The sequence below is a fragment of the Thermobia domestica genome, chromosome 5 (assembly GCF_964235325.1).
Source record: "Thermobia domestica chromosome 5, izTheDome1.hap1.1, whole genome shotgun sequence".
Classification (NCBI taxonomy): Eukaryota; Metazoa; Arthropoda; class Insecta; order Zygentoma; family Lepismatidae; genus Thermobia; species Thermobia domestica.
Window position 1 is genome coordinate 119,049,573 of NC_137458.1, and position 19,737 is coordinate 119,069,309.

General features: G+C 31.3%; 1 protein-coding gene across 1 annotated transcript in view; it reads right to left on the reverse strand.

The window, feature by feature from the left end:
• Ndg (Nidogen) overlaps window positions 1-19,737 on the reverse strand; it is a 185,222-nt gene that overhangs the window by 21,054 nt on the left and 144,431 nt on the right. Inside the window, exons 17-24 of the mRNA XM_081758985.1 lie at window positions 19,550-19,678; window positions 18,602-18,822; window positions 16,823-16,976; window positions 16,409-16,537; window positions 7,916-8,026; window positions 6,446-6,617; window positions 3,282-3,454; window positions 2,601-2,709 (exon numbers count right to left, since the gene is read on the reverse strand). Coding sequence (XP_081615111.1) covers window positions 2,601-2,709; window positions 3,282-3,454; window positions 6,446-6,617; window positions 7,916-8,026; window positions 16,409-16,537; window positions 16,823-16,976; window positions 18,602-18,822; window positions 19,550-19,678 — 1,198 coding nt within the window. The remainder of the gene's footprint in view (window positions 1-2,600; window positions 2,710-3,281; window positions 3,455-6,445; window positions 6,618-7,915; window positions 8,027-16,408; window positions 16,538-16,822; window positions 16,977-18,601; window positions 18,823-19,549; window positions 19,679-19,737) is intronic.

Sequence of the window (19,737 nt, forward strand, 5' to 3'; positions counted from 1 at the left end):
AATATTGGTGCCAGGACCTGCAGTTTTTTATTTTTTATTTTTATTTTTTTTAATTCAGCTCTCTGGAGACGAAATACTACGATGGAAAAAGTTTATCACCATCAGTTATCTCACATGATGCTTTCTTGTCACCGGACTTTTAAGTTTCAATGTGGCAGGGACTACTCGAATAAGAAGTCGATCCCATCCTTCATAACCTGTGTATTGCATAAAGGCATGAAGCAAAATCAATCAATCAAGTTTTCGAAAGAACTCCCACATATGAAGAAACTTTTAGCAAAACTGTAGGAAACTAACAGAAAAGATATGAATAAATATAAACTCAATTTGCACGAAAATTTCTTTGCGGATCTTTCTACGCTTTCTCTAAGCATCTGTAAGTGTAAGAGGTGTTGAAATTAGATATTAGAACGAAGATAAAAAGAACGACATGGTATGGAGCGAATATGAAATTAAAATATATCATAGGTATCTTTTTAAATAATATGTAAGGAAATTCGAAAAAAATTTTTTTTTTGAAAAATTGATAATCGTATTCATAAAAGATAGTTATATAAAGAATAATGGCAAAAGTATAAGAAAATTGTTGTTTGTTGCACACAAATAGTTCACGCGAAGCGAAGTTAAAGCCAAATTATACAATAGCTCTGTCTGTTACCAAGAAATAAAATCATATTCCTTTTTACATACTCTTAACACTCAGTTATGAGCCAAACTAGTTTGAAGTGGGAACCTTCCCATGAATATAATCCATTTTAATACGTGAATCGAAGACATAGGCACTAGCAAAATCAGAGATTCTGTATCTACAAACTACACAACGAAGTACAGCTAATTGTTCGGTAGGAATTAGAAGAGAGAATAATTACATTGATCACGATTTTGGCAGAAGTAAGATATCGTGGAAACGACGATGCGGGTATGGAAGAGAACCGAACATATTGCAAGAAGGAATGGTAGGTAAACATAAGCAGTCATTGGTATACTAACAGACAAGAAGAGTTTCAGAAAACGCGTTCATACAAGGTAGAGCGGAATAATGTGATAACAAATTGTTCAAGTTATACAGGATGTCAAGTGTTCATCTGATTTCAAAGTGTTATAGCTTGAAGACGGCTAATCCTATTTGAATGAAACGCCTACCGTTCGAAAGAGGGAGTGTTCAATTTTTGCACGAGCGACGCTCACTAGTGACATCTCCCACCAACCATCAGTGAACTTGTGAACTCTCTTCAGTGTTGAAGGTGTGGGAAAACTTCAACTATCGACTTCATGTGTGCCAATTGGCCGAAGGAGGCCATAGGAACATTTCTATAAAGTAGTAGGTTGATAATGTTAGTGATGATGATTTAAAAACGCGTGCAATAAATGCAAAGAAAGTTGTAAAAACTTGGTAAGCGATTATTATTATTATTATTATTATTATTATTATTATTATTATTATTATTATTATTATTATTATTATTATTATTATTATTATTATTATTATTATTAGGTAAGTAACTAGTTGTGTATGTAAATTTATGAAGGAAATGCAAGAAATACGTATTTTGTTTATAACAAGAAACGTGAGTCATAAAATATACATAACGTATTGCATCTTAATTAACACCAGACTAAGAGAAAAAGAGAGAAAACAAGAAAAACATTCCTGTGTTATTTGCTGTGTAACAAAGGAATGTGAAAATATAGTAGTCTTTAGCAGCAAAATACTCTTGAAAAATAAAGAAGGATAATATTGTGAAGAAATTGGAGATTCAATGGTAATTGAAAGTTAGCAAAGTTAGGAATAAAATTCACCAACAGAATCATGCTCGTATAAAGTTAATCGTTGTTAGTGTTAATTATAGCCAACTTATTATAAATTTATGATTTTTATGTGAAGATGGCAAATCATATGTATATTTTGATAGGAAAGCAAATTACAACCTTATAAAGTACATCTAAACGAGGATGGCAAAACATTATATGTTACTTTTTAGCGAGTCGAATTTACTCTAATAGTTGTCCACACTGAGATCTATATGCAGGAAAAAGTTGATATAGTTTAATTAGAAATTCCCTATTTAGCAGTATACGAGATTCAACAGTGAACTGAAAGCATTTTAAATCTAATTTGAAAAGTCGTGACGCTCTGCTGTAAAAATGTACACTCATGTCCTAAATTATTGTCGCATGTCTATAAATATGTTGTTGTAGGAATATAATTTGATAACGAATTTGCCTGGTATTTCTTATAATGTTAGTATGTGTATAATCGGCAAAGATATGTATATGGTAAATTTCATGTCAAAAGAGCAGTAAATAAGAACAATAAAACGAAAATAAAACTTTCTTGTCCATTTAGCAACATTTTGTTTTACTCATTATAATTTTCGTATTTATAATTCTGTTCCTATGAAATTTTTCACAAATATACATTTCCCGGTTATACACATAGTATCAGTATTAAAAATACCCTGCAAAACACTATCAAATTATATTCTTACAAGAAGACAGTTATAGATATGCGACAATCATTTTGGACATATCACATGTTTTGCCACCCTTGTATATATATGGACAAGTTTTAGTGAAATGCGGTTGTTCTATACACTTACGAGTTCCAATCTGTCCAATAGTAGTTATTTTGATTATGTGTCAAACCAAAGGGATAGTTCAGTTTTGATATAACGGTTCTTCTTATCGAACTTCCAATACCTATACACTCTGCAAAGTAAATATTTGATTTTAGCTATCAGAAAAAAACATATTGAAGAAATTTAAGATGTGTTTGTATGTGTTAAAATATTGTAAATGAACTCGAAAATATGTAGCATATGGTTATCTATGTGAAGAATACTTAGGTTAAAAAAAAAAAAAAAAATGAGAAAATCGAAAACTTGAAAATGTAAGATAACAATGTAACTTGAAACGTAAAATATGCATTTTTTTTTTAGTTCATTCGTACTTCATATGTCTGCCAAGTAATTCATATAGTGGAATTTATATGGATTACAGAGCATAGTTCTTTGAACTATGAGACCTAAGTTCGATTCTATGTTGTCAGAAACTGGGAGAGGAACCAATATAGCAAATTAGTTTTTCACTGAAAATTTTCACTTTATCATGTCATTAATTCATATTTTATCATATATTATGTTTATCACTGTCTCTATTAGGTTAGGGAGTTGAATCTATAATATCTAATACTTATTTTCCTATTACACTTTTGTGTGCCGTTAATATTGATTCAAGAAACATTTAGCTTTGCTGTACAAAATAATAACCAACCAACTTACCTACTGTTTTCAATCCAGCATCCGTCCAACAAAGTTCATCTCGATCTAGATCTAATGTTAATGAATTTGGAAGTTGAATATTTCCACGAACAAATGTTTTTCTATCAGATCCATCCAAGTTTGCCCACTCTATTTTGGGATTTTCTCTGTTCCAATCCGACCAAAAGAGTTTTCTAAAATAACAACAATAATACATACTAATTGCACTTCATTCATAATTCAGTAAATTTATATCCTCCCAAAACACTGTTTTCAGAACTTTACCTGAAATAAGACGAAATCCACATTGGAAGAGAAGGCCTACTATAATATGGCATTGTGCAAATTACTTGAAGAATTTTTACAAGAAGGTAGGTAGGTCTATAACTGAAAAACTGAAGAAACATTCATAGATATATCTTTAAAGAAATATTTTCGTTATTTCCTTAGAAATAAAATGTTTGTTGACCTTATAAGAAATAAAATTAAATATAAAATTACTTTTATTGAGTTCTTATTTTAAATATTGTCTTTCATATACTTTTAGCTTGACTTTCATACTGAATTTTTTTCATCAAAATAATATACTAGCATTTGCATGGCAATATTTTAATTTGTTAAAAGTGTGATTGTTATTTCTTTCATATATTGTTAATAATTTATATTATGATATTACGTACAGTAAAATATACTTAAAAGCTATTACAGATATTGTATAGAGTAAAATCTTATCTAAGAGATTTAACTGTAATCAATTGTTTAAAGGAACCGTCTTCTTAAAAAGGTTACAATGATTTATCAATAATTTTAAAATTACGAGTTTAAAACTCAATAATTCAATAGAATTACAAGGAGAGACACGTGTACTAGAGGATCTGTCAATGTTTTGTCATTTTTTAAATATATTTTTCAAGAATTTTATATTATCTTTATATTTTGTCTCTCTCTCTGTCTCTGAACCTAAGCAGTAACAAATGTAGATTTATCTGACATTTATCCCAATTAAATTGTGAGATTACGTCTCATTTTCTCTTTCATATTCCTTTACCTTATTTAGTCGGAAAATCCCTCTTTAGTGGGGAAAAAAGAAAAGAAAAACTCAAAACTATTACTCTAAGTAAAGCGATTGATGAAGTGAAGAAAGAGGGAACCAAACCCGATATTTTTAAGAGAATCCTTCCTCATCTATTTGTTTTATGGATTGCCAATAAGTTTCTAGAATCTGTAGAATCACATGCTTGCACGTAACTGTGATTTATTTTGTCGGCAATACAAAACTGCCTTCAAAAGCAGAGTTGGTCATCTTGAGATATAGCATAAGATTTCATTGGAAGCTTCATTCATAATGAAGTGAAGCTTCTTTCGGAAAACCACTTACGCCTTGCACTTCTTGTTTAAAAGTGGTTGTCTAAAGGGGCATTAATTTTTTTATGGTTAGAAACATTATAATTACTTTAAATAAGTAGTAGGCCGGCAAGAAACTATTCCAAAACGGATAAAGTATATCGCTACATCGGAATGACTTAAGGTAACTCTAAGAGTGCCACCCACCATCAAAAATCAACATGTTTTAGCCTTAGATACATTCTAAAAGAAAACCAATTTGCATTTTTGCTTGTATGGCCAATAACATATGCACATGCAATAACCTATATTTCCACATCAATCATCATTATTGACTTTAACTACATTAAAGAATTATATCACAACTGCTTAATATTATTTATCACCTATAACTCCAAAACACTTCTGACTCATATCTTTAAATTTGTATTATCTTAGTACATCAAACAACTTTTTGACTTAAATTCTACAGAAATATTCTCTTATTATCAACATTTCTATTATCTGTTTCCTTAATACATGTTATTTCATCTTTACATCTAACAAGCCATGTTAAGATTAGTCATATTAAACAATAAATACCCATTTCCTTTCAAAAGCTCTCTACGGCCACTGGAGACTATTCGCCTATATTCTGTAACTCTATATACAGCTTCTGAAAAAACGACAGGTGTTCAGGTACGTGATGAGTTATGACTGAACATTATGTGTCGTATTAATGCTTTGTTTCTATGTTGACTTGTTATAACAGAAATTTTTCACCTTATGAACTATTTGTATGGAAGGAAATCCTAAACTGGTTATTATGTAGTACGACAAATGAATATCATACATCAAAAGTTACTTTAAAACACTAACTTAGTCACTACGACTGAGAAAAGAGAAAATATTAAAAGCAATATAAAGTATATACTTTTCATGCATAGATTGATCTCTGACCTGACTTATTGGTTACCATTTCTACCCTTGATACACGAGAACAAGATTCAATACACGGTAGGAATTGTGTTTTCGATCCTACCGTGTATTAGGAATTGTGTTTTGGTCCTACCGTCCTACATTAAACTATACATTGACATCTTATATAACTTTGGTGAACAACTCTAAATAAACAAAATTACCAATTAATCTATGCTAGAAAAAGAACTAAATGAAGAAGAAAAATATCTTTTTGTTAGCCTAAAACTAAAAAAAAAAGCATTGAAATTGTTTTGAAGGGCTAATTGTGTTTTATTTTGAACTAATGAAATGAGCAAATATGTGCGGTGTACATCTTTACTATTATAAACAATGGGATATTTACTGTTGATACAATAGGAGATGATATATGGCGTCTCAGAGCCTTACTTTTACTGTTTACTTTGTGCGCTTCTTATGGAAAAAATTGTGTAATTTTGACTAAACTAATGGCTATAGATTGCTAAGTATTACAAATGCAAGTAAGTGATGCATGGTAAGAGACTCGGTTCAAACCCATTATTTCTTGTTTTCTAAACTATCTCATAATTGAAGTGACTCACCATTTACATCAAGAGGCAGGATCAACGCCAAAAATTCTACGCCCTCATCGACAATGGAACCCGAGTTCTCGTACATTAACAGCTACCATGAAGACCCATTATTGTCTATTTACTGATTATATAAATCCGTAACATTTTCTAAATATTCTGTGTAGTCTTTGTTCTTAGTCTGTACTCTACAAATAAGTAATTATTTTAGACTCATGTCATTGTTTCAAATTTCAACGAGATTTTAACATATTTCGTTAAGTTTCTAAATATCAGTAAATTATGATGAACATATTCAATTGATTTATTCTTGTATATTATGCACGTACATACCCTCTACTTGGATGGACAGCAATTCCTCTTGGATTAATTAGATTTCCAGATATAATTACAGTTCGTAGTTTTGTATCGAGATTAGCTACTTCTATTGTATCTTTGGTAGAATCAGTCCAATAAATATTTCGTGCAATCCAATCTATGCTTATTCCTTCAGGTGATCCGATGTCTGTCAAAGAAATAATAATAATAATAATAATAATAATAATAATAATAATAATAATAATAATAATAATAATGTGTCTAAAAAGATTAATGAATGTAAAAATTTTATTTCAACTTTTATCTAACAATTAAAACATCAAGCTTTATACAGTTTGTGGACAAAAGTTATTACAATCAATGCATTTTAATACCAAGCATATATAATATATATATTTCTACACATAAATTTGTTACAATATGGATTATGCCTGTTAAGACTAATTCATAAAATTTATAATGTAGTGATTGCACCTCACGCATTTATTATACCTATTGCAAATGTAAACATGTACAACTAGAGTAGATACGTTCTTAGGATGAGTCACGCAAAAAGTTATAAATTTAGTCGAAAGATGCTTATCACCATAATATATTAGTACCATACTTTTTGAAGTTCATTGAAAAAAGGGAAAAATATAAAACTCGTTACAATACAGTACTATGGTTTACATAAAATACCTGGTCATCTACCTTCTTTAAAGATCATATTTTATCTATTGTCTTAAGAGAATCTAGAGTATTTTAGTTTGAATAAAAAAAAAGATCCGCAATTATTTGACTTTCGCTTATGGATGCGAATACAGAGCATTTTAAAGAAGAATGGCGGCCAGGCTTTTTTTGAATAACATTCAAATGAACAAATAAGACAAAATATCACTGAAGGAAATGAATGTTCGTTCAACACCCAGTGAACATTCTTAGATGCTACTAATACAATTCAATATATATACACCAAACTTTTAAAAAGATTTTCTAAGAAAACAAACCATAATAAAGAGCCCAAAGGAAATTTGTAATTGTCCAAATTTCTCACAATTTATATTTGTCAGTTTTATTTATAGGGAATTAAAAATTATCCAAAATTTCCACAACTTACATTTTTTATAGTAAAACAGGGATAGGATACCGGTACCGAATTATTTTGAACAAGTGATCGAGTCAATGAGGTTTTTGATACCTAACTGTTTTTGATATCTATAAATATTACTAGATCTCCGTATAGAAATGACTTTGAGCTGCATACTAGTTACACCGTAAATAGTATGTAAATTTGAGTCATTTACATACTGAAACCTGTATTTGGTGATTCAAATATAGAATAAAGTTTAAAAGCTTTATTAATTCGATTACCAGACTGTTTTCAAAGTCTGATTAAGTTACAGATGATAAATGTTTCTGATAAAAGGAAGTATTAATTTTATGACACATTATCAGCAACGTAAATTTCGATATACTTGAAAATTATTAATTGAATTTACTTACTTTCTATTAAAAAGTTTTGTCTGTCAGTACCGTCATATTTTGAACTTTTAATGGCTTTTCCTGTAACATCACTCCAATAAACTCTTCCCTCTAAACAATCAATATCAATGCCTATAAAGAAATACTAATATTAGACCAGTTTCCTTTATGTTCCAGTACAATCTATAGAATAAATTATATAAACAATTTTATATCTTGAATCACATATTAATAATTAACAGAAAATAGTAAAAATATAATAACACATACCATAAAAAGAAGTACACTATAATTACTTTCGCTGAATTTTTCATCAAGTAGAAAGAGAGAATAAATAGAAAGAAAAGATAGAAATTTATAAAATTGAAAAGTGACTGTGAAGCTTAGAGGCGAGTTGGCACCATTTTAGAATAAAATAAGCTGACAGTGTAACAATATCAGTTAGAGAGATTGTTTGGTGGCAGAAGATAGAACTAATGAGTCGGTTTTGTTGACTGATCTTAATTACATGAGCTCCTACCGGGAATCAAACCCGAGTCTCCCGCACCAAAGACGCGTACTCTAACTATACAGCCACGAAGGAGTTCTATCCAACTAATGGGACGGGTAAGTCGGTTACGGGCGCGGGACTGCGAATTGAAGGAGGAATTGAAGTGTCGTTAACGTAGAAGACTGACTCGTGGGTACACTTGAGGGGATAATAGAGATTGGAAAATCACAATTACTGAAATGATATAAAGTGTGTGTTACCTTCGTAATGGAGGTTAAACTAGTATTAAATCTAGGAAATCTTTAATTCTGGGCTCTTGGCATTTCTTCGGCGAACAAATTTAGGGCGGGTTGGGAAAGGCTTTTCGGTTTCGAGTGATATGATGAGCGTAGGATAATCAAGGTGCATTAGTTTTTGTAAAAAATTTAGATTGGAATGGTATTGGATGAGTAAGTTAGGAATAGAGGATTTTATGGTGGGGGATTTTCTTTCCTTTTCCGTTTTTTGTCTCTCTCTCTCTCTCTGTCTTAATTGATGGAGTATGCCCTGTTGGAGAATGTTTACGAGAGGATCTTGTGGTGGTTGTTGAAACAAGATGTAGAAGGAACAGATGTGGTAGGGAACGTTTGATGGAGTGAGGGAGAGTTCTTATAGTGAAGGTATTGCATATACGCAGATATGATTTATACGTCAGTCTCGAGACGTCCATTCTGAAGTTCGACGTCCACTTCAAGGAAGGTGGCTGTGCTTGGAACAGGACTAGATGAATTTGATTAGACATTTGTTGTTTAGAAACTGTAGAAATAATTTCAATGCTGGTTAGCCGTTGGTCGTCTATGAATAGAAGCGAGAAGAAAAGTTGAAGTAGCTACAAGTGAAGTATTTGTTGTTTCAGGTACCCATGAATAGAGTGGCGTGTGGAGAGGCTATGTTAGTGCTTAACTTCAAGATAATGTCTATTTTCAATGTGAAATTATCATGGTTGGAACAAACTGCGTGAGTTGGATTAGGAATTATGGTATGCTGATTTTCTTTTGATTTTATGTGTATAGTAACTTTACATACTGAGACTGTAAGTAAGTGGGATATTTGCGTATAATAAAGTTACCTATATGAAGGATAATATAGTATTAGGAGGCAGAAATTCAGTGATGGAGGAAATCATGAATACGAAGCGATTTGAGTCTTTGAGGTATGATAGAAGAACATGGACGTGGGGTTCGTGGTGATCATTGAGGAAAACAGGGTTGCAATCATTAGAGCTACCAACACTCCTGAAAAAAAAAAAAAGTTTTCCTGGGTTACCAGGTTTGTGGATTTTTGTGAGAAGATAGAATTTGGAAGTTTTGGGTGCTTTTGGAGTGAGGTGAAAGATCCTGACTTGGGATAGGGCCTCGAATGAACCACGTTGCCAGTATAAAAGTGGATTTTAGTGGGGAAATAACAGCGAGGTCCTTTAATGAATGAGGTTGTAAAGTCTCTACAGAGCTTCGGATTGCTTCTCTAAGTAATTCTTGACCATTGTAGTGTAGTCCTTATCTATGGGGCGGATGATGATGGTGTCAGAGCGTTGCGCCAAGATTGCCGAGCGTTCAGCACATGTAATATTAAGGTGTGCTTGGAGATATTTGGGAAATGAAGATTAGCAATTTATTTGAAAACCAAGGATGTGTATACTTTTAGGGATGGCTGTTAGAAAGTGGAGGAAGTCTTAGAGGAAGCGAGAGAATTTTCTGGACACGGGGGAGGGTGGATTTCTGTGTAATGAATATCGTTTGTTCTATTTGGTTTTGTTAACCATTAACACTGTCAGAGTAGGTTGAAGCCAAAGAAAAGAAAGTCAGTGTAGAGTTTTAGATTTATGGATTGCACATAAGGATAGAAGATTAGGCCAGACGATAACATTTTCTTTTTGTCTTTGGTCTGTGTGAGAGGGTGTGAAGAACATTGCAAACTGGTTGAGGTTGTTTGTGTTGTGTAGGTAAGGATTGTCTCAGTTTGCGATTGCGCTTTTTGTAGGTTGTTTACAGTTAGAAGTTAGATTTGGGTCAATTCAATGTTTCTCTCAGAGGAAGGAGAGGCGATGTTAGCAATTCATTTTTCCATTTCAGTTTCGAGATTTCTTTGTTCCGGCTCTAGTGTGTTCAATATATCTATTTCTATATCTGTGTGTGTTTTCGCTGATGTAACCATACTAAAAGAAAGGGATTGTTTGATAGATTGAAGTTTGACCATTCTTTATCCCCAGATAGAAAATGAACCTGAGACCAGAGCATGCGTATTAATTACTTAGTCACAAAGCAATACATACTCAGAGAAGTTCTTTTCCGTCTCAAGATTCTGAAGCACTCAGTAAATATTTTGTCATCAATTATCATTTTTATTCTTCCATAATTGCCTTTTAAGCATTCAAAGATATGTAATGTAATTACATAGAAAAATTTGCATGCTGGACTGGCGGGAAATCGAACCTCGATCTCTCGCTTGCATGGGGTTACTCTAATAAATTTGGCATCACGGCCAGTTTTTCTTTGTTTTAGCGTTTTATTCCTCTGACTCTGTATATTCTTTTTCCCTGCCGTTACATCGTTATATTGTACATTTAGAACTTAAAAGCATTTCAAAATATATAATAATTGTGAATATTATATCGTATTGTATTCTTAATTTTTTTCATACATTGAATGCAAAGGTATGGACTACGTGTATGATTCGGGTACGTCATATAGACACAATTGAAAACATAATCACATATTAATATAAATATATAATTATTAACAATATGTACAATAGATATTTGTAAATTACAAGTTATGTGTAATTCTCTCCCTTCTATGTGCATTTCTCTAATTTAGATATGTATTTACCGAACAAAAATCAATAATAAACTAGAAATTCTTTATTACTTTTCTAACTTTTTCGTACTTTTTATTGATTTATTTGATAATTTCTTTTATATTCGAACTCCCATACATTTCAGACCTTGCTCATGTATTGATGTATTATAAGGTAGCACAGAGATCTTTTTTTATTTCTAGTGTTTTATGAAATTTTATTTTTATTTAGTTCTGAAATTACAAGAAGTTCTGTTCACATTTTCTTTAGGAAAGGTCAAAAGTTTAAAAGTGTTTACGCAGTATGTATAGTGTACGTATAGTTTTAAAATATTGACAAGAGAACATTCCGATTTGCTGAAAATGATTACTAGCACTGGATTCAGCACCAAAAGAAACAGAAAAAAAGAGGGTTTTTAGTAGCAGACCGTATACAAGGTGGGAGATAATGTAGGCGTAATGTGAATCATAGGGGATATCAGAAAAGCTGCTATGTTGGATTTAGAGTAAGAAAAATATACGAGAAAGAGGTCATGTAACATATGGCTCTTGACGCACACCGTCTATTGAAATCAATAGTGACCAATAGTATGAGACCTCTGTAACAGAAGGTGTTCCACGTTTTGGCAATGTAGCAATACTCAAATGTCACGTAAAGGTGACGTGACCACAAACGTGAATGAGGAAAAACCAGAAACGTGAATAATGTCATTTTCCAGCCAACAAACGTCCCGCTCTACCTAATATTCATTCGCATGGTGGCAAAAGTGCAAATATGACCAAAGATAACCTTGAAGAGTTCATGACTGGCGTTTTCTGGCCTTCTATAGAACAGATGAAACTGCTGCTCCTCGTTGATTCATAGAGAACCAATAAAGATGAAGAGTTACTGCAGAAACCGTGTTTCGTTTTTCAAATGTGCCCACTCTTGTCTCCATTTTTGTATCAACCACACAATCATTCTTAAGGTCCATAACAGTGGCAATTAAACAGAGGTCTCAAACCGTATTGGCCACTATTGATTTCAAAGGTGGTGTGCGTCAAGAGCCATTTGTCACATGACCCCTTTCCCGTATATTCTTCTTGCGCTAGTTTCACCATGGCGGCTTTTCAGATGTCCCCCATGATTCACATTACGCCTATTCAGTGGAACTCTACTTGCATTCCTCATATCCAACATTTGATCTCAATCCATCTATACGTTTCAAAATTAACATAGCATTTCTTGACATCTTCTACGTTCTATCTTCGCACGTTGCCCTCACTTATCTCTCACCCTGTATGCGGTCTGCCACTAAACACCCTTTTTCTCTGTTTCTTTTGGTGCTGAATCTAGTGCTAGCAATCATTTTCAGCAATTGAATTCACCAAATCGGAATGTTCCCTTGTGAATATTTTAAAAATATCCCTTCAATTAGCGCAACGATAAATATAAAAGCTGCGATGGCTCAATGGTAGCGCGCTCACCGCTGGCGCATGATGTTCCTAGCTCGATCCCAGCGCACGCTAAGTGGGTATTGTGATGGATAAACATCATATGCGTGGTTTTCCCGTTTCCTCTCACTTTCGTCATTCTGACATTACCATCTGTCTCTTCATATACCGTTTCCTTAGCCTTAGTTCATGATTGTGGGGCATTAAACTCGAAGAAGAAGAAAATAAATTAAAAAAAAAAAAACAATAAGTATAATGGCTCTTGTTTGTGATAAAAAAATGTGCTTATTAACTGTACATTACCTCAAAATATTATCAAGGTATGCCATATCTGATATGTAAATCGAATATATTGTGTTGGAAACAAAGATTTTATGAAAAAAAAGGAAAAAAAATATGGACATGCTAATCTGTTACAAAGTTTTGGTACTTAAGTGTAATTATTAAAAAAAAGCCTTGAAAGTGTAATCAAGAGAAATTATTAATATGTTTTTCCTTTTTCATAATAACTTGTCCTAAGGGACAACGGTAATATAACCTAATGAAACTTTTAATTGAAAAAAAAATAGTTTAAGCACCTAATTTCAAATTAATGACTAATAAATTTTGTAATATAATGGAAATTTGGGCCTGGCAAGAGAGTGAGAGTAAAAACAGAGGCAACAGAAACATCGAGAGACATCATTCTAGCCATGTGCGGCAAAACTAACCTTGGACTTGATTTAAGAGGGTATCGTTTGCTCATGTAAGTCCCATTTGTTAACATATGTAAAATTTGGTTAAAAAGACAGTCTGAGCTTTTTAGTTTTGGTCTCCATGCATAAATAGGTTGTAGCATGTAACTCAAAAAATATGCACATAGCATGATTAATATCCTCTTGTATAAGTTAGAATTCTCTGTATGTTAATAAAATTGTAATTAAGCATTTCGAGGTAAAACGGTTCTTTTACTTAATTTCTACAGAAAAAAAAAAGTCCTCTTATGGTCAGTTCTACCAACTTAAAATACTGTTTGCCAATAAAATAATAATCCAAAAATAACAAACAAACTAAACTAAAAATTTTATTAATCATTTTTATTAATCAATATCTAAGTATGGTGTTCATGCAGTATTTTCAATTGTTACAGTTTTAATTAAATCTATAGCAAAACAAACAGTTCTAAGCTTATTGGCTAGTAGCTGGTACGTGCCCATTATATTCTGATTTATCGACAAACTTAAAAGTTTCATATTATGTTACTAATTGATAGCACTGCTTTGAATCTTAATTTCTGTCTGTTTGCTGCGTTTTTTTCTTATATGGTAAAAGTTTACTGACACGGTTTTTTATCTTTTTCGATTTTATTCTGTTAAAACCATGTTATTATAATTTTTTTAAACTGAACCCTTAGTTTTAAAACTTACTTTCTGTTCATTATTGACTGTAATTGCTAAGCCTCTATCATCGTATAACGTATCGTTTACATTTTAATCAACTGTTCGTGAACGATTTTTAAAATATGATTTAAACCAATTGTTTACATGGCTCCTACTACCATAATTTCCCAGTTTTTCCAGAAGTTCATCATGTATAACTAAATCAAAACGTTTTCTTAATTCAAGGAATTTTATAGACTTTTCATCTCATGTTTGTTGCCTATATTCTAAATAAATAAAAATAACTGCATCTATCGTTGTTCCTTCATGGAATTCATTTTGATAATCAGGTATCATTCGTTGCTGATTCTATAAAGTTTTGAGAAAACTGAAAGCTGTGAAACTGGTATTTGAACGGGATTGTTTATTCCTTGATTACTGTAAGATGATATTATGTTTTTCCTTGTATTGTTACTTCTATTTAAGTCTTTCTTGAGGAGTTTCCATGTTGAGGACTTATCACGGGATTCTTTTTATATATTTGATTTTTGCTAATTTTATTACCTTCTGACTTCTTTTTATATAATTATGTAATTATACCGTATTTATAAAATTTAGTAGTCTCATTTTTATACTTGTTTGTCTGATAGCCATTGCCATCTATCAACCTACCATTTATCATTTTTTAATGTTATTGAAATTTGCTTTAACGAAAAGGTTAAATCCATTTAATGAGCACACACTGTCTCGGGAAGGCGTATCTCAGATTTCGTTACTAAGTGTATCTCAACTTACGCCCTAAGAACCACTTTCTCATCAACTCAATATTTCAGGGATAATGCCTCCGTCACCTATTATATAAGGACGGGTGTTAACTGAAAATATCATTTTTGGAAATAAGTCTATTGATTCAAGGCTAACAGCAATTCTAGATTTTATTGGTCTCATGACATGAAAATAATTCATCCCATTTTTTATTGCTTGACACGTTATTAAAGTAGGACATTTTTTTTCGTATTTGAATATCCTTTTAGTATCTCCTCGGGATTGATTTTGTACTTTTTTGCTTCATTAACTTTATTCTAAATTCTTGAGCCTGATGATTCGAAGTAATGTCTCGAAAACATGAATTTCACATAATTTACTCTTGACTAGCAGTATCTGGTGAAAGGCCAATTTTGCAGTTCCTGTAATTACTGACAGTTTATTAACCCTAGCATATTATGTAGTTTGGTTCAATATTTTTTGCTTACTGTTCTGTTAGATAAAGAACATCCGTCTTAACCAACTTATCCTCAAGCAGTGTTTCTATCATAGTGATTATAGTGATTATCAATAACCAATCTTCACATATTTTGATAAAAGATATTTAAATACATTTAATTTTTTTTATCTTCAACACTCTCTGTTTACATTGTTATACGATTTCGTGTTTAATTCTGTGCGTCTCGTTAAGTCGTATTCATTAACAAGGGCAAAGAAACTTTGGTTGTTAGCGAATTTTTACAGGTTTTGTCAATTGTGTCTCTAACTCGAGGATGTGCTGTCGGTTTTTCTGTTTTGAATGTCCAACTAATAATTTTTGGTTATTGGACAAATTAATTACTGCTTCTAACCACTTTTTATAATATGTGTTTTATCCCTTTTATTTATATGCATCCGTTGACATGTATGAAATTCCCTTTGAAGCTTACATACATTCAAAACACTCACATAGACGAACTCTTAACATATTTCTCGCATTTCTATATTTACTCCATTATTTTCTTTATTTATCCATGAAGTCTCAAGATAATCGTGCTCAAATGGAATATGCAAATAAGAAATTTGTGTGGTTTATAGATAAAGATAAAAATAAAACACCTATGCTTTCTCAGTTGAAATATCTGCCATGTTATATTGCTTCTGCAAATTGCAAGCAGATTGCTAGTCTACCGGGTTTTAATGATAAATCACCAACACGGAAAACTTATTCGCGTCTCTGGTAGCTAAATTAGTTAGAGCTATTGCCTGACACGACATAAAACGCCATCTGATGATTTGTATGTATAATAAGTGCTAGTGCTGATGCTCAAATTCCACTCGCAATAAACATATATCCATTGATCATAGTTTCAGAAGATGAGGATTTGAGTTCCCGATAGTCCAATGTCCCGTTTCTTTTGTCTGGTTATATAATTTTGTTTGTAAACATTGGATTTATGTTCGAAGAAGTCATTCAAAACTTCTAATGAAAATGATTTACATATGAGACATTTGGTGTTGTAGGTAACTATGCTAAAAATCACGAACTAATAGAAGACATACACTAAAACAACATTAGTATAAATATTAAAATATTGTTTAACTGATGTGTTTTAAAAAAACAGTTAAAAAAATACTTCAAAAAATTACTTACCAATTGCTAATTGGAAATACTGTATTTGAATGGGTCTACCTCTGTTTTGTGGAGAAGGGAAGAATGGAACTCTCAATGTTGCCATACCTTGGTTAACAAGAAGAAAGTTGCCTTCGTGTTTTGGAATTTCTAGCAAAAAATAAATAATTGATTAATTAATAAAACAAATTACGCATAAGTCAATAAATCGGTGCACAATTTTAGTAAAAGTGATATATCTCATCAATACAATGCTACATCAGTTCATGACAATATATTTAGAGAAGTTTGCCAATGAAATATCAATATATATTACACATTTCATCCAGAAAATACTTTAAACATAACTTTCTATTCCTGATTGCAATTTAATTTTGTATTGTCAATATGATTTGTAATATCACATATAGTATAAGAAAATAATGTGTATTCTACCTTTACACGACAATCCATCGCCTGTGTAACCTTCCTTACACTGGCAAAGATATTCTCCACTGAAATATACACAACCAGCATTGATATCACATATAGAGGAATCCTGATAACATGATCGACTTGGCCTGCAATTGTAACCATCACCTGCATAACCCTGAAAAAATAAAATCATTTGATATTTACTTATAAGTAGAGATAAAAAAAGCCCACGTTTTTTTTGGGAAAATGTTTTTTCTTTGATTTATATGGCTCCTTATTCAATCACCACTTTGTTTGTTTGTTTGTTTGTAATTATGTAGCCATTTTCAGCTCGGAGCTTATATGAGACACAGACCTACCTGTAAGATGGAATCCGAACCACTGTAATGCGCCCAAATGTCGATGTTCCCACCAGGAATTCAACTCGGAATCATGTACACTAAAGGTGCGCACACTACCTACTAGACCAATGGAAAGGGCATCACTGCCTTTTCTTTCCTGTAATACATACTACAATTAAAATAGTAACTTTACATCATACAATATTCGTGAGTCCTATGTCCAAGGTTGACTTTCTTGATCGCTTTTCAAACTAGTATTTTATTTTTGAATGCAAGAGTAACTTATGCAACCCGACTTACTGCAGTGATGTCGTTTTGCTAACTATTTTACCAGTGCCTGAAAGTTATAGATCTTGTCATTTGTGTTTTGGGGTTGCATAAAATCAAACTTGCTAGGAAGATAGCAATACTACTACCTTTAAGAAGAGAAAAGACCATTAACGCCATATTTTTAGTTTTGTATAAAATTAAGCTTTCATCACTTTTTCAATTCGGGAAACACATTTGTATGAGCTTCAAATATTCTGTGAAGAGCCTAATAAAAGTTCAATTTGTGAAATTAAATAAATGAACTACCATTTTGCGTTTTTAGTAAGTCTAGCATGATTGTAAAGTTAGTCCCGTGTCCATCTCGAACAAACCACAGAAACTTATGTTAATAGATATGGAATAAAATTCTTGTTAATAGCGTAAAAAATAACTTCTTTTTACCTGAATTTTAAAGACCTCTAAAAATTTGAGGTCTTTACTGAAACATAAGAGATGATTTTGACTCCTAAAACTTGTACTTAATTAAATTATAAATGATAATTCTGTAGATCTCGATAAAAATTTCAACATAGATGAGGTTCGAGGCTAGGATGTTTTTTTCTCATTTCACTTTGACAGTGCAATGTAAGGGAGGGGGAAGGGGGAAGTATATAAAAATACATAAAAATGAAAGTGACTACGTTTGTGACTTAATAACTCTTGAATCACCCAACCGATCTCGATCAAATTTTCAATATAGATGAGGTTCGAGCCTGGGATATTTCTAATTATTTCACTTTGACGGTGCAAATTTTTCAGTAAGGCTCTAAGAAAATTACACTGTATTATTATTATTATCGAATTATTGTAATCTGTTTATGTAAAGTTGAGTTAAATTTGCTTAAATTAATTAGAAAATGCTAAAGTATTTTTAATATTTTTGTCAAAATGTTAAATATTTCAAATTATCAGCTATAATTGTGAAATTTAGGCATTATATGAAATTTCATTAAAATTAGTATTTGAAGTAAGAAATATTCAAGTCATTTTTAGTATATTTTAAACTGAAGAAAAATCTGACAGAGTATATGATTCTTCAATACAAGAAAAATACACCTACATTACTTAGGTTATTGACAAAAGGTTTTCTTCTTTTCGTAATTGAAGGATATGGTATGATATCAAGAATAAATAATATATTTTTAATTACCTCTCTACACACACATCTATATCCAGCCTCAACAGGTTCATACACACATTCAGCGTTCCTACCACAGTTCTTCAAAACATTACAACCAATTATAGTTGGAGTGCATTGTGTTCCATCACCTGAGAATCCAGGCTTGCATTGGCATTGATATTGAAAGTAGACGTTGTCATAAACACAATCAGCATCTTCATGGCAGTTATTAACAATGTTACAACCAGCATCTAGTGTAAAATAGTAGTTAAGGAAAATCAATATTAACAATACTGCGATTTTTTATGGTTACATTTATTCATTATTGTCATATAATATTTAATAATACAACTTAAGTTATTATTAGAAATTATATAACGGGAACAAAATAGTACTTGTTACTAAAGTAAAAAAAAAAAGTTTACAATTGCTTATCTTATACTCAACAGATAATAATATTGTTGTTTAATTTCTGTTTGTTATTTATCTATTATTCTCATTGTATATCGGTTTTAAATTTCTTATCAAACTTACTTCAATTTGTTGCAGAATTTTCCTTAGGGAATAAAACAGACTTTCTTACAATCAATAATACTCTAAAATTTATATTGTATATGTATTTCTACGTTTTAAACTTATTGTTTTATTAATAATAATAATAATAATAATAATAATAATAATAATAATAATAATAATAATAATAATAATAGAAAATTCATGTGTTTTAATTCAAGAACAAAATTCCAAATTTATATTTGAAATAACGAGTGAAACATGGGACAACTAAAATGTTATTATGAAGGAAACTTTTTGCAATTTCGCTAAACATGTGAAGTAATTTAATATAACTCTTAGATAACATCTGAAATCAGCACCAACAATTATCTATTTAATATTATGTATTTAATTAAATATTATCTATTTTTGAAAATTATTTTTCATCTTTCAAAAAACATTTATAATGACTGATATACTTACTTTCATCTGGTATACATGCGATTCCATCTCCAACAAAACCTTCATTGCATCTACATTGATATTTCTGCGCTTGATTATTATATAAGCACTGAGCATTTAGGTCACAATCTCGACTGCTATGACAGTCATCTAGCAGGTAGAGAAAATAAATTACTTAAGTCTTATTTGAAGCAAGAAATCATAACCAC